The sequence below is a fragment of the Lacerta agilis genome, chromosome 2 (assembly GCF_009819535.1).
Source record: "Lacerta agilis isolate rLacAgi1 chromosome 2, rLacAgi1.pri, whole genome shotgun sequence".
NCBI lineage: Eukaryota > Metazoa > Chordata > Lepidosauria > Squamata > Lacertidae > Lacerta > Lacerta agilis.
The window spans coordinates 77,635,656-77,651,892 of NC_046313.1; the positions used below are offsets into that span (position 1 = coordinate 77,635,656).

At 39.9% G+C, this 16,237-nt stretch overlaps 1 protein-coding gene across 26 annotated transcripts in view; it reads left to right on the top strand.

The window, feature by feature from the left end:
• Window positions 1-16,237, top strand: part of CACNA1D (calcium voltage-gated channel subunit alpha1 D) — a 184,382-nt gene that overhangs the window by 94,790 nt on the left and 73,355 nt on the right. For 25 of the 26 annotated variants that reach the window (XM_033140918.1, XM_033140913.1, XM_033140914.1 and 22 more), the window contains 7 exons: window positions 1,756-1,843; window positions 2,814-2,840; window positions 6,938-7,098; window positions 7,816-8,041; window positions 8,202-8,409; window positions 12,360-12,480; window positions 14,152-14,266. In XM_033140918.1, the coding sequence (XP_032996809.1) occupies window positions 1,756-1,843; window positions 2,814-2,840; window positions 6,938-7,098; window positions 7,816-8,041; window positions 8,202-8,409; window positions 12,360-12,480; window positions 14,152-14,266 (946 nt within the window). The remainder of the gene's footprint in view (window positions 1-1,755; window positions 1,844-2,813; window positions 2,841-6,937; window positions 7,099-7,815; window positions 8,042-8,201; window positions 8,410-12,359; window positions 12,481-14,151; window positions 14,267-16,237) is intronic. The other variant, XM_033140896.1, reaches the window with a different exon arrangement.

The following is a 16,237-nucleotide window of genomic DNA, read 5'->3' on the forward strand; positions in this document are numbered from 1 at the left end:
AGACTGTGACTGAAAAGAGGGAAGGGTTCTCACTTACCCCTGGCAGATCACAGCACACGGTTGTGAATTAGGCATGGTGTTGTGCTCAGGCTGGAGTGAGCCATAGACTGTGTATGTTCAACCTAGCAATACTTCAGAACTTTATTGGGGGCAAATATTGTACAAAACATTGACACCTGAGTAAATTAGAGCAAGTACCAAGATAATAAAAGCTGTCAGAATTGTCCCTGACAAAACTTGTGAAGATAGTGAAAGCAAAAATGTTACTGGAACTGAGTCCTGGTAATTTAAAAGCCAGTCTATTGTTTATTTGTTTGTTCTGCTTTAGGTGACAGCCTGTCTTCATGGACTGGCAAGAAATTGTCTCTCTGTTCTGTGTGCTGAGGCAATAATTTCATCTCAGCTGCCATGCGAAGCATTATCAATTTTCCCTATATCCTTGCTCCTCTGGCCCTGTGCAGACATTCTTAAAGTATGCACAGTCAATGGGTTAGCCCCACCTCTAACCTCCATCCACAGATTGAACCAGTTCACTTGTGAATGCTATATTGCATAGGCTTAATATATCCTTACAACAACATTATACAATAGATCAGTGCTATTACCCCCAAGCGGTGTGAGAAAGCTGTGCATGGCAGAGTCAAGATTAAGACCAGGAGCTTCCTGGTGCTTGTAGTTACCGGTAATTATTTTAGCTGCTACCATACCAACATAAGCATGGGTGAACATGCTGGATCTTAGAAAAACGTAAACTGTTGTGCTCTGCCTTGCCAGAGCACAATTTTGCACTAAGAAGAGCCCTGCTTTTGGGAAGCACACAAGCAGGACATGAGTGCAGCAGCCAGTCTCCCCACTCACTACTACGATTGCAACTAAGAAGATCAGTGCCCAAAGTCACAGAGGCGCTTTTCCATTTGTGCAGTTCTGTAAGCTCTTTGTGCTGAGCTTATAGAACAGGGCAGTCCAAGTTTTCATGCCAAGTGGGCAGAACCCAGAGGGGAGGGGGAAGTGAGCCCAAAATATGAGGGGTCCCCCCCTCGCCCTCACATTGCCTTGCTTTGGGAAGGAGGCACGATGCTCTGGCAGGGTTCTACAGCTCCCCCACCTTCTTCCCAAAGCTGGGAAAGTGCTAACTAGGCTTTGGGAAAGGGGGGGGGGTGGCGAACTCTAGGACCCTGGCAGAGCACTTGTGCCTCCTTACCAAAACCGACTGCTTCACCTCTTTTGCCCTGCTTTGGGAAGTGGGCAGGAGGGCTCAGTGGGGCCCTAAGTGTTGCTGAGGGTCACCAAAAAAGGCATTGAGAGCCGCATGCAGCCCTCAGACTGTACAATGCCCCATTCTGGTTTAGAAGGTATACAAAAGCTCATTGGAACCTTTCAAGCTAAACTTTTTTATACTTAACCATTCTAACCCTACGGAATGGGCTAATCTGGCCACAAAAGCACCTTAGAAGTTGCTAGGGTTGTAACTTCACTTGCTGTAAACCATTTATATCCAAACTGGATTTGGGGTTAGCTTTTTCAGTGCAGGCTAAACAATGGGATTGCGCAGAAGAAAAAGAGTAAGCTATCATAAGACAGCTAACTAAAGTGAACATTTTCACACTTCATTCTGCTTTCCCCCACCCCACCCCACCCCTGCTTTTAAATAAATACATGAGAAATGCACAGCTTTTCTGTGCAATGCACACAAAGCAAAGGGTAGCTGGCTTTGCTGAGCTAAAAATCTAATTATATCTTCTATCCTACCAACAGCAAGCATGCAAGCGAGTGAAACTGAGTCTGTGAATACTGAAAATGTTGGTGGAGAAGGGGAGGGCCCAGCATGCTGTGGAGCTTTGTGGTGAGTACAAAACAGCATGGTAGGAATGTCAATGGTTTTATTTCTAGCAATCACTGAGCAAAGGAGCAGTTTTCTTCATCTAAGTTTGTGTGTGTTTGTGTGTACATACATACACACCCACCATTAGTGCTGTTAACTGAAAACTCTGAGGAAGATTGTCTTTGAGCAAAAATGGAGTTCTCTGAGATGTGGATGATTAAAAGGATGTACATTTGTTGAATAACTAATTGAAACTTATTTAAGTTGGTAGCCCTTTACTGCTTATTTTGTAAGTCAGAAATCTGTAGTGAGTGTTCAGCTGCTAGAAATTGCACTGGGTATGGATGCTATTATCATGTGTTGTTACCTAACAATTCAGATATTCTTTTCTGATAATCCCCATTCGCTTGATAAGTACATTCAAACCATGATTTGTACCAGTGTGATGTAGTGGCTAGATTTAGACCTTGGAAACCTAAGTTCAAACTCTTAATGAACCCTTTCAAGCTCACTGCATGGTGTTGGGCAATCACTCTCTTCCAGTCTACCTTGCAGGGTTGTTAAGAGTGGCGGGGGGGGGGGGGGGGAGAGAATCTGCTGTAAGTGCCATGGAGGAGTGGTGAGATACAAGCAGGTAACCACTGTTTTTTGATTGTGAAATTTTGATTATAATCTATTTCTGAACCACTTTCACATTAGTGTCTTAATAGTATCGTTACTGATATGCTTTGGTAAAAGATCAATTCAAAAAGGCAATGTTTCCTATGTATGTAAAGCACGCAAGCTTTTATTGTGCTGATCCTTCAACAGCAGTAAAAAGGTGACATTATTTTGCAATTTACACCAATAGAACATTTCTGTATCAAACAGACATGCAAGATTGAAATAATTTTAAATGCTTTTAATTTCCAACATAGCTTTCAAGGGAGAAGGAGTTGTGTAAATAATTGTTACGTATTTTCTTTAAAAATATGTTTTCCTTTTCTTTTAGTCAAATTATCTCAAAATCCAAGTTCAGGTCAGTATTCTTCTCTCTCTTTTCCATCGCTTTCCCCCGCACCTTAACTGTTTCCTGTTGATCTACACATATTACGGTTGAATATGACTGAAACTTTTTTTTTTAAAAAAAGTGTTAGTGAATGCACAAGAAATGTATACAGCGTCATCATATGCAATCTAACAACATAAGGCCACAAAAACTTGAGCAGGTAATTCAAGGAAAAAAACAATAATGGCTTAAAGAACACAAAGAGCTGCCATATACCGAGTCCATTCGTCCATTAATCAAGCTCAGTATTGTCTGTTTAATAATAATAATAATAATAATAATAATAATAATAATAATAATAATAATAATAATAAACTACTACTACTACTACTACTACTACTACTACTACTACTACTACTACTGCAGCTTTCCAGGATTTCAGGCATGGTTTTTCCCAGCCTTAAATGGAGATACTGGTGATTGAACCTATGACCTTTGCATTCGAAGTGGGTGCTCTACCACTTCCCATTTACATGGTCTGCCCTATAGAAATGGGATAGTTTTTAAAATTCAGCACGTGGAGCATTTCAGAGCACAAGAGAGCAGGTCCCTGCTCTGAGGAGCTTCCAATTTAAAGTTGACAAAAGGAAACAGCAGAGGAAGGGAATGCATATGGAGGGGGGGAATAACAGAAAAAATAATATGCAGCTGTTATAGTTTCACATGCTGAGGCTGGAAACATGATAAGTAATGAAACAATCTTAACCTTATCATGCGATACTCTGATTTTGTGCAGCTTTTAATTGCTTTTTTAGCCGCCTCAATTGCTTTGTATGGGAAAGGCAGTCATTATTATTATTATTTCTGATGTTGCTTCTTCCTCTGCCTCAAATCTACCAGCTTTTAGATCTTCCACCCCTCCACTTATCCTTCCATTGACTTTTTCAGTGTTGTGTTCCTCACATGTTGCAAGAAAGACTCAATCCAAAGTCTCTGCATTGTGAACCTCCTTGTTCATATGGTGCAAATGTCCTATGCAGGTGCTATTGCATACAGTTGACTTTGCTGAAATTTTTGTGTGTGTGGGAATTTTTGTACGGTTTTTGGGCATATATGGTTAAAATCTATTGGGCTGATAACTTTCATCAGAGTAGGAAAAAAATGTTGTTATTAATTTTCTATACTGCCCTTCATCCGAGGATCGCAGGATGGTTTACAATATGAAAACAGAAAACTACATTCCATAGTAGCAAGCAAAAACAATACCCACCCACTCCCCACAACACAGTTTAAAAGGCCATAGATTGTTTAACTAGCCGAAGGCCTGGGAGAAGAAAAATGTTTTGCCTGGCGCCTAAAGATCTGTAATGAAAGTGCCAGATCAGCCTCCCTGGGGAGAACATTCCACAGGCCACTGCAGAAAAGGCCCATTCTGGTGTTGCCGCCTTCCAGAGCACTCTAGGAGGAGGCACATGAAGAAGGGCCTCAGCTGATGATCACAGGGGCCAAGTCAGTTGATATGAGGAGAGGCAGTACTTGGTGTATTTTATGCCATATTTCAAGGATGCCCCTTTGCAATGTGTCAGAATCACAATAAAAATATTTTTGTTTCTTTTGAAATTCACCTATACAATATTTCATGGTATATTTATAATTTGAACAATAAAGTTAATGTCCTTTTTCTTTAGGCAGATATTTAGAAGCACAATAAAAAAAAAATCAGTCATATTCTCAATATGGTATCTTGCTTTGTTTCTTAACTTTGCCTTTGTTCACACTAAAACCTAAGAATACAAATACAAGTAGCTTGTATTCTTTTCTAAAGTTTCTTACCTTTTGAGAACGCTCCCCCCCCAAATCTCAAGATTGTTGTTTCATTATCTGCTTCTCTTTCTATAATTTAATCAATCAACTATACAACTAAATCTCTTAATCTTGAACTTAAAACTCTTAAACTATCAATACCGCATTCATTGGATTTTGGATTTCTCCTGGTAGGAATCTTCGAAATGGTTTTTTCTTCTTCCCTAGACTCAGCAGTGAAGAAAATGACAATAACTATGGTCATATATACAATAGTGGCTAGATGTACTAGTATCTAAAGATCTATAGCTCAGGATTTCTAAAGCCATGAGAAGAATTCTATATTTTCTTGCTCACAGAAAATCTGCTGTCAGGGCTGAAATATGCCCCAGTCCGTGTGGGCTTACTGCACCTTCACTTCTTTCTTTAATTTGGAGCCCTAGATGTTTTTGCTTATGGCCACACAACTTCATGCATTCAGTAGACTTCAGTCTACCTAAACATCTGTTGTTACACCTGTTTGTTTTGTTCAGTTTCATCACTTAATGCAGCATCTTAAACTTGTGTGAGCAGTTGTTCTTGTACACAGTAGTATTTTTTGGGGTGCATAAGAGTCAAAGCAAACTGTGAAGTGTTCCACAATTTTAATTGGTAAAAGGTAAAGGTAAAGGACCCCTGACAGTTAAGTCCAGTCGTGAACAACTCTGGGGTTGCGGCGCTCATCTTTCTTTACTGGCCAAGGGAGCCGACGTTTATGCTGTTTACCTTCCTGCTGGAGCAGTACCTATTTATCTACCGGTACTTGCACTTGGACGTGCTTTCAAACTGCTAGGTTGGCAGGAGCTGGGACCAAACAACGGGAGCTCACCCTGTTGCGGAGATTCGAACCCCTGACCTTCTGATCGGCAAGCCCTAGGCTCAGTGGTTTAGACCACAGTGCCACTTGTGGCCCTGCAAAACTTCCTGCAAAAAGGTGATTTTATGAAAGTAGACAGGTTTGCAGGATGTGCAAGCTTAAGCATAAGGAATGCTTTTTGCAATAATGTTGAAAGTGCTAAATTACTTCCTGCCGCCATCTTAGAGGGATAGGGGTTGGTGTGAATTGCATGGAGACCTTGGTTCTTCTAACCCTGCTTCCTCACTGGCAAATTCTAATAGGCTCTGTGGTCCCAGCATATACCTTCTTCATCCTTGTCAGCTTTAGCACTTCCTCTGAAGACTAGTATAGTTGCTTACCGAAGATCTGGAGTGGCCATAATATTGTGATATGAATAATGTGTTTGTGGTCTTTCCATAGCCCTTGGATGTTTTTAGTTTGCTCTTGAGTCTTGTTTTTATTTGCTCTTAAGTCAGATGTATGTGTAGCATATTTCCAAAATATTTTAAATGTATTGGAAACCTCATGAAACGCCAGTCTTTATAAGACAGAGGACTAAGGGGTAGAATGTGGCAGCCACAGATAAAGATGAAAGATCTTTGTCATTAATGGCAACAATATGAGAACAGTAAATCCTGACTCCGTTTCATATTCACATTTCTTCCTTTTTTTAAAACCAAGTATAAATAGTATCCCTGACTTCACCCCTAATTTTAACCTGAAACTAATTTTAAACTAATCCTGATTTGCATAATCTTTATTCAGACATGATTTTTCCCCCTGTCTGATCCAGAGATCTCTATGTGAAGCAGTGGAATGTATACTAATTGCTGCTTGTTAGACTCTTAAAACATACAATTGTTGATACTCCCTCTTGAGGAGGTGGGAAAGGGGCATGAGATTCATTTTCCTGTTCCTAAAGTATATGATTGGTGCTGCCACAATCGTTGGTAACAACCTTGTCTGTTCATTGCTGCAGAATCCACTTCTACAGCAGATGGGTGTAATGTTTGTCAGACTGCTATCGAAGACTGTTTAGAAACTTTTGTTGGTCAAGAACGTTTGTCAGAACGTTTATTGGATCAGACAGAATGGATCTGGATCCAACTCTGATACTGTAACCATAGTGGCTGCTTATTTGTTTCTGAGATTAGTTCAAATTGATGGTTCTCACTTTTAAAGCCTTAAACACCCTGGGACCAAAGTGTGTTAAGACTTGTCTACACCTATCACATCTACCGGGTCCTTGAGATAAATCTACTGGGTGTCTGCTGTATGCCCCAACTAACTGAGTTATGGCGCATGGGCACGAGAGCAGAGTTCTTTCTGTGGTTTGGTTGCACCAAGACAGTCAACCATGATGTCTTTACCTAGAATAAATTTTCCTCAAGCCTAATTTTTGTGGTTTTATTCTGTGTTGTAATAAGTCTGCTGTTTTATATTTTAGTCGGCGTTGGCGTAGATGGAACCGATTCAATAGAAGAAGATGCAGAGCTGCTGTCAAATCTGTTTCGTTTTATTGGTTAGTTATTGTATTGGTCTTCCTGAACACATTAACTATCTCATCTGAGCATTACAACCAGCCTGATTGGTTGACACAAATACAAGGTAAAATGAAAATGTTTTCTTACTCATTAAGTAACTAATAGAATACTGTTATAGACTTAATAACAAGCCATTTATTTATTTAGCATTTTGTAGACATTCTGGGTTGTTTAAGCTGTGTGGAAAAAGAACAATGGGAAGGTATAAGCAAAATTTTAGCCCCGTGTTGTCAGTTGCAGCTAGAGTTTATCCAGGTTAGATGGATTGCATTCCACAGATTAGATGGGTTGCAATCTAGACTAATTTGAATTTGACAGCAGTTTACTGCAGTCATATGGGTTGTGGACTGTAAATGTGTGCTGTTATCAAGCACCTCTGGTCTGTGTCATTAAGAGGTTTTTCTGGGTCTACTATGAAATTTGTACTAGGGTATTTGATACTCATATGATACAACAAAGCAGACACGGTATATGTCAGTCTTGGTGCATACATCAGAATCCCACTAAACTTTTAATCATTTCTGTACTAAAGGTAAAACTGGTGTATTTTAAGAAGGAAATGAAAATTTGCTTTGAAATGCTATGAACCAAACTCCTTTATTTCTGAGCTATGGTTTGGTGGGGATAGGTTGCGTCATCATAGCTTGAGAAGAATGTAGAGCGAAGGGTTCTGTTTGCTCAAAGAGGTCAAAAGAGAAACTCTCATTGTTTTCTGCAGAACATATGAAACTGAATCAGAGGTGTAAAAACCAATATAATTTTCTGAATATTTCCCCTCCAGATATTGCTAACAAAGTTCTTCTGGCTTTATTCACCTGTGAAATGTTGGTTAAAATGTACAGTTTGGGCCTGCAGTCATACTTTGTATCCCTGTTTAATCGTTTTGACTGCTTCGTGGTATGTGGCGGCATTGTTGAAACCATCTTGGTGGAGCTGGAAATTATGTCACCCCTTGGAATTTCAGTGTTCCGCTGTGTCCGTCTCCTCCGTATTTTTAAAGTAACCAGGTAAGATCAAATCAAAGGCAATGAGCTTAAAAAAAAAAACAACCCTTACTGCTGAGTTCTACTGACACTTGTATGATCCGCAGCTCTTTTGTAATATTTCATCACGCACTGTTCTTTTACGGTTTTTTTTTTTGGTTAACACACGCATTTTAATTTGTAGGCACTGGACATCCCTGAGCAACTTGGTAGCATCCTTGTTAAACTCAATGAAGTCCATTGCTTCACTGTTGCTTCTGCTTTTCCTCTTCATCATAATCTTCTCATTGCTTGGAATGCAGCTGTTTGGAGGCAAATTTAATTTTGATGAAACTCAAACAAAACGGAGCACCTTCGATAATTTCCCACAAGCTCTTTTAACTGTATTCCAGGTAACTTTCTTTCACCCACTATAAAACATTTTATCTTTGAACAACAAAAACTGTCTAAATAATCCTGTCTCCTAAAAAATAAAAATAAAAATCACTACCACAACTACTATTAATTCTGTTTGTGTTAAATAGCATTCTTCTCATTAAAGTCAATATTCTGGTAATTTTGCATCATTTTGTACCATTTGTTCATATCATGTATTCAATCTATCTATGCAGCATAGCTTTTATGTTAACGTCATTAATATTAAGTTGTCTTTGTTCATCCAAAATATAAGAAATGTAGTCATTTAATGTAAAAAATAAAATCTTCCCTTATATTTAACTTGTCTTTTTTTTAAAAAAAAACAAAATGTTTGCATATCACATATTTAAAGCTGTATGTTGGTAAATTACCTCAATCTTGTTCTACAGTCCAAAGGTGCAGGTGTTATGGATTTACACATACAAGAAAGTATCTTTATTTGATTTTTCTCCCTCCGCCCTCAAAACCCCACAAAAATCCAGTGTTACAGGAAAGGCTGATCTTGAAATTTGGGTAACTTTTAAAAGCAACACTGGAAGAAGAAACAGACAGACAGACATAAATGCAGAGAGACAGAAATATGCAGGAAGAGTTAATTGCTTTTCAAGTTGCTTGCTTTAATTTCTATACTGCTTAATATATTTAGACTATATCTATCGTAAGTGGTGTACAAAAAAAACAGAAGCAACAACAGACAACTTAAACAAAATATTACAGAAATATACAGTTAATATATAAAATTTTACATTAATGCAAAGTTACTAATAGATATAAATCAATATTAAAACAAGAAAGAAAGAAAGAACCACTAATTCACACATGCCCTCAAATGCAAGTTAAGGGCTAACTAGATTGTAGCCATTAATGTTAGTGGCAAATTATTGTAATTAAAACAAAACAAAAGCCCTAAAACCAGACAGCCCTCAGTCTTAGATGCTTCCTCTTATTTATCTACCTGTGGTGCCCAAATAATTTCCCTGCACTACTGGGATATCTTCCAGACTTGGCACAACCGGTATATTTCTTGGTGTTCATTTGCTATTGCAAAAAATCATGCAGCCCATTCTGAGGCAAGTTTACTTACAGTGCAATCCCATGCATGTTTACTCAGAAGAAAAATCCATTTGGTATATATAAATAGGACTGCAGCCTTAGTTGAAGATGTTACAGAGAGCAATGTTTGCTAGGTTTAGTGTCAGTGTTAGTAACTTTTGGAGCATAGGTGCATAAATGAGGAAGCTGATGCTTCTGTGGCTGCTTCCAGCTCTTTAATCTGGAAAGTAAAAACAGACAGTGCATCCATTCAGACATTATAAATGTCATGCATTTTATACAACAGAGATTAGTCTCCATGTTGGGGGGGGGGGAACAATAGTGAAGTGGCCTTTAGGTGAGGCTGTACATGTATTACCTGTTTGTAGTCATTCTTGTGTTCATGCTGAATCACATTTACAAAATGTTAGATCCCACTTAATTCTGGAGTTAAGTATTCTGTTAACACAGTATCTGTCTTACACATTTGTCCTAGTGCCTGTCCATTCTTCTAATTTTAAGGTGCACGTTGGGCCCTTGCTTGGACAGATTTGTGAGCTTGCTAACAGTACAGTAGTTCCCTATCCTCCAATTAATTTCTGCAGCTTGTACGTTTGGCAGCATGGGAGGTGGTGGTAGCTGGTCAACAAAGAGGTGGAGTGACTGCTCTTTCTGTTACAAAGAGGAAAGCTTCTAACCTCCTTGTGACTGCTTCAAAGAGGGAAGCGGCAGCGCAGAAACCTGATGCTTTCTCATGTAATACTAAACCATAGCTTAGCATCATGTCTGGATGCAGTTTTACTATAGCGAACAGTAAAAAGTTTGGTGTCTGCTTGGCTGCTTCCATTTTCAACAATGCACTTTGTGTCTACATTATTTATTTAAAGGAGATTCAAAGCTGTTTTAATGGTAATTCCTTTCGGGAATGATAGTTTTCTATAGGGGCTGGTATCCAATGTCTCCTTCCTCTCCTGCCTCCAGAGCCCAAAATCAACTCCAAAGGGTACCTCAGCCACCCCCCCCCAAGCAGATGTGGGCATGCAGAGAGCTGTACGCAGGAGGAGAGGAAGGAGAAGTCCTGTTGTGAGTGGAAGTCATTTCCGCTAGCAGATGGGCACAACTGGACATCACCCAGTGTTATTCAAGAACAAACCTACAATGTCTGTATAAAACTATAGTTCCTAGGGCTCTTTGGGCCAAGCTATGACAAACAAACCATATTTGAAACCATATTCAGACTGTTTTCCATTCATATTATGGACGTACCCAGATGAAATATGTGCAAGATATCAAAGTAGCTGATTAGGTGCTGAATTATCTCAATAAAACATCAAAGGGGATAAAACCTGGATACATTTTTTTTAGAGTTTTGTACTCTGCATTGCTTCAGAAACAGCAAAAAGTTACTGTTTTTTAAAATTCTCAATTGATCACATGCTCATTTGCAGAATCTTAGTGGTTTAATAAAGATTATCACATTGCATTCCCTTGATCATTTTCAGTTGTATCAAGCACTGCTGTTCTGCTTGTGCAACAGAAATTCCCCTTCTTCACAGCTCCTTTATCCTGCAGCTCCCTGTGCACCCTTCAAATCTGGTTCACAGGTTGCTTTGTTAGGTGTCTATAGGTGCTTTTGGTTGTGCCAAGAAAACAATGAGCTTGGATGCATGAATGACTCGTGATTTCAGTCTCTGGATTGTTACATCCACAGCCAGTCTTGGGGCTAGCTCAGCCAATACATTTCTTGTCCGTTTAAGTCATCCTAAACATTGCTAATAGGTGCAAAGTGAACCAAGGGATCTCTTTGCTGACTGCAACTTTGAATATTGCAGAGTTTCTTTTTCTAGCAGTTGCCCAGTTCAGAGCTGGTTGTCTGTTTGTTTCTCCAGGCTAGGAAGATTGGAGCTTGGAAGAGAGCTTTTACTTGCATAGGAGCTGGAGGCTCCACCCCTTCCTGGTGTCTCACCCAGGCTTTGATCCAAGCAGGTGTTTTCATGCACTTCTCTCTAATAGCCTAATGTGCAGCTTCCTGGGTACTTTGGTGATGGCCTTGAAGTTGCTGCCTTACTCACTGTTCCCTCTGCTCCTGTGGCCTTGAAACAGCTGGTATGGCAACCTCCTGACCCAGGGTACAGGGTAGGGATGGCCAAAGTAAGTGTCTAGTCAGAGTCGTTCCCAGTGTGGAGATCTGCTGAAGGGTCTTGTTCTCCTTAGTTCTCATCTGAGGAGGTGAGAGATAAGGTCTGGACAGAGTGGAGCCCTGACACTGGTGTATCTCTAGTGAACCAGGTAGTTTCTTGTTAAAGTTTCATCTCAGCCACATATTCACCTTGTGGACTTAAGAGAATCTACCATTCTCTCTGCATCAGCCCATACATATCCTGTTTGCAATATGGGGATGATCATTCTAGATTATTTTATGTAGCTGTTGCAAGAATTGTTAAGGTAGTGTATGTGAAGAGCTTTAAGCACCTGAAATTCTCTAAATAAATTCTGAGTATTAATGCTAGGTCCATGTGTTACATTTGTATATGTGATCGCGTAGTCAAGGAGAGGTGGGATAATTTGTGCAGATAACGAATGTCATGTCAGAAATGTCCCTAAATGTTCACATAGGTAACAATTTAAGCAGTCCTTTTAGAGAAGTAATTCTCCAAAACCGTAAATGCAATGTATTGGCAAAGGTTGTGGTAGATCTAAAGCTCCGTCGCCAAAACAGTATGTCCTTATTTTATAGTAGTATAAAGCAATGCATAAGAGAAGTGGTTAGAATGTTGTTAGTCATATAAGTACAGCTGATGGAGTATTTTTTTCTATGCTGTGAACTGAAGCAGAAACATAATTGATTTTTAATGTTCTGTGTTCATTCATTAATAAAGAATCAATTTCTTAGATTCTAACAGGTGAAGACTGGAATGCTGTCATGTATGATGGTATTATGGCCTATGGAGGCCCATCATCATCAGGAATGGTAGTCTGCATATACTTCATTATCCTCTTCATCTGTGGTAACTGTATCCTTTCATTTTTAGAAATTAATCTTAATTCTGAAATATAAAGAACATGAATATAAAATACTTAAACCAGAGATTTCCATATTCTGATTCCCCATTCTCAAAATTATCAGTTAAATATATGTAAACACTTTGGTCTCCTGACTAGTCATTACTGATAATGTTGATTCTGTTCTTGGTTAAAATTGCTGTGATAAGTAATTGCTGGATATCTAAAAAAATGTTGCAGCATGGAATACTTCTGTCCAGGTTGCCACCCAGCCAGATGCCCTCTTCCAGGATGCTCTATTCTGTTTTCGTTCTCTACCTATTCTGGTTTTCCGTCACAGATAATTTGACCTGGACTCTGTGCAACTCCCAGTCAACAATAGCAATGAGCTACTTGGTGGAATTATCTGTAACTCTGTCTGTAAGCCACATTGAGTCCCTGTCAGGAAGAAAGGCTGAGTATAAAATTATTATTATTATTATTATTATTATTATTATTATTATTAGGAGAAATACTTGGATTGTGTCAATAATATTAATAGTTATGAAATTCCTTTATGTTAGGTGTGGTGATTAAAAAACAAACAAACAAACAAACAAACAGTGGTTATGGGAGATCTCCAATTATGCCTGTATGCAAGGAGAACAGACTTTTGCTGGTGTTATGGGACTTTCCCTTCCTTTCCTTCTCCCACCCATCTCTGCCAAATCTTAGAAGTTGGGAAGCTCCATGGAGACCACAGGGGGCTGCAGGGAAAGCAGAGGAAGAGGAAATCCACTTGTGCAACATTGGCTATCACCCAAAGTATGTGCAGAGGTGGCCCCTGATACTGAAGTGGGTTGAGGAGTCATTCCTTGCTGGGAGCTGTCACAGCACCTGTATGTCAGCATGGAAGTGGCACCTGATTAGAGCTAAAATCAGCAACTACTTTTGATCGAGTGAATTTTTATACGTTACTTGAGTTGTTTAGGTCTAGATTTCTCTTCCATGTTAGTTTCATTTCAGTTGGGTTTGTGCAAGAGAACTTGTGCTCAATGTCATTATCTTCCCCAAGAGAATTTGCCGGGGAATGTAATAGCCGCTCCAAGCATTTCTCAGAAACCAAAGCATATTCATACGCTTGCCTGAAAATGTACTGAGGAGAGGATTAGGGTTGTGCATGCTATTTCCATCTAACATTGTTCTTGCCAGGTATAGCCTCAAGTGTTTACATGTTTAATGGAAGGGTTGAAGGGAGATTCTTCTCCTGTTTGAAATGAATGCACTTAGAATCCTTCCCTTGATTAGGAGCCCTGATTCATTGTGCAGGGTCCCCAAAAACAGGGAGGATTCTAAACATGCAGCTAAAGTATGAATTCCTACCACCACCCCATACCTCCTTGCTCAACACATGAAAGTTGGGAATGGAGTTCACAGAAGCAGGAATGCTGGGGATGGGACTAGTGTGTGCATCCTCCCCAGGGATAGTTTCAAGTGAATGTGTGAATTTGCTATTTGCTACTACAGACTTGTAAACCAATGTAAATGAGCCATGGGATTTTTTAAATAAAAAATAAAAAACACCCTTTACCGGTTTGCTTATGCCCTTCGCTGAATTTAGGAATATGGATTTCATGTTTCCCAGTTGGCAAAGGAACTAGGTTGCAATACCTATGTAGTATCCTTAAAATGGTTTGAATTAGATATCTTGTTGAATGTCTTCTTGGCCATTGCGGTGGATAACCTGGCAGATGCTGAAAGTCTGAACACTGCTCAGAAAGAAGAAGCAGAGGAAAAGGAAAGGAAAAAGACTGCCAGGTACTGAAGAAATGGCACAGTACATGTGAAAGCAGCTTTCTTGATTTTCTCCTATGGTTCTTTTGTAAAGATCCTTAAAGAATCAGGGATACTGTAAGCACTTTGGAAAGCTGGTGTGAACTGAGGAGGTCCTGTCCCTATTAAAACAGCACACTTATCATTACAAATAAGCATTAGACATGTCTTTTCAGTTCTGAAAATGGTCAGCTGGCAACGTTAAACTCTTGTTTAATGACTCCACCATATTCATTTAACTTGTGAAAATCTACTGAACATAAATTCACCATTACAATTTATCTTGAGTTATGCAAGAAGCTACGGGTTGTATCCTACAAAATCATTGTGCTTGAGGAATGACTTCCACAAGTACAATGGAACTTCTCCCCCCTCCAATGCAGAGGGCACACAGCAGAAGGAGAGTGAGGGGAAGTTCCCTTGGGCTAGAGAAGTCATTCCTCATGCACAATGACTTAGTTGGATTCAACACAACATAGTTATTTTAAAGACTAAGTATTCAGTAGTTCGTGATGGTGGCAGAACAAGGACTGAAAATAGGATTTTGTTGTTGTCATCAGGTCAGCTTGTAGATTCAGTTCCAAGATAGAGATTGCAGGCCTAAATATGTCCTTCCCAGGGGTTACCAACATTACTAGGCTGCAGTACCTGATAGGGACTTATTCAGTCTGAAGTCACCATCTTGGAAGTGAATCTATAAGCTGACCTATTGGGTACACCAACAGCCTAATTTTTATGCTGTTGTTGTTGTTGTTGTTCAGTCGTTCAGTCGTGTCCGACTCTTCGTGACCCCATGGACCAGAGCACGCCAGGCACGCCTATCCTTCACTGCCTCTCGCAGTTTGGCCAAACTCATGTTAGTAGCTTCGAGAACACTGTCCAACCATCTCATCCTCTGTTGTCCCCTTCTCCTTGTGCCCTCCATCTTTCCCAACATCAGGGTCTTTTCCAGGGAGTCTTCTCTTCTCATGAGGTGGCCAAAGTACTGGGGCCTCAACTTCAGGATCTGTCCTTCTAGTGAGCACTCAGGGCCGATTTCCTTGAGAATGGATAAGTTTGATCTTCTTGCAGTCCATGGGACTCTCAAGAGTCTCCTCCAGCACCATAATTCAAAAGCATCAATTCTTCGGCGATCAGCCTTCTTTATGGTCCAGCTCTCACTTCCGTACATTACTACTGGGAAAACGATAGCTTTAACTATACGGACCTTTGTCGGCAAGGTGATGTCTTTGCTTTTTAAGATGCTGTCTAGGTTTGTCATTGCTTTTCTCCCAAGAAGCAGGCGTCTTCTAATTTCGTGACTGCTGTCACCATCTGCAGTGATCATGGAACCCAAGAAAATGAAATCTCTCACTGCCTCCATTTCTTCCCCTTCTATTTGCCAGGAGGTGATGGGACCAGTGGCCATGATCTTAGTTTTTTTGATGTTGAGCTTCAGACCATATTTTGCACTTTCCTCTTTCACCCTCATTAAAAGGTTCTTCAATTCCTCCTCACTTTCTGCCATCAAGGTTGTATCATCAGCATATCTGAGGTTGTTGATATTTTTTCCGGCAATCTTAATTCCAGTTTGGGAATCATCCAGCCCAGCCTTTCGCATGATGAATTCTGCATATAAGTTAAATAAGCAGGGAGACAATATACAGCCTTGTCGTACTCCTTTCCCAATTTTGAACCAATCAGTTATTCCATATCCAGTTCTAACTGTAGCTTCTTGTCCCACATATAGATTTCTCAGGAGACGGATGAGGTGATCAGGCACTCCCATTTCTTTAAGAACTTGCCATAGTTTGCTGTGGTCGACACAGTCAAATGCTTTTGCGTAGTCAATGAAGCAGAAGTAGATGTTTTTCTGGAACTCTCTAGCTTTCTCCATAATCCAACGCATGTTTGCAATTTGGTCTCTGGTTCCTCTGCCCCTTCGAAATCCAGCTTGCACTTCTGGGAGTTCTCGGT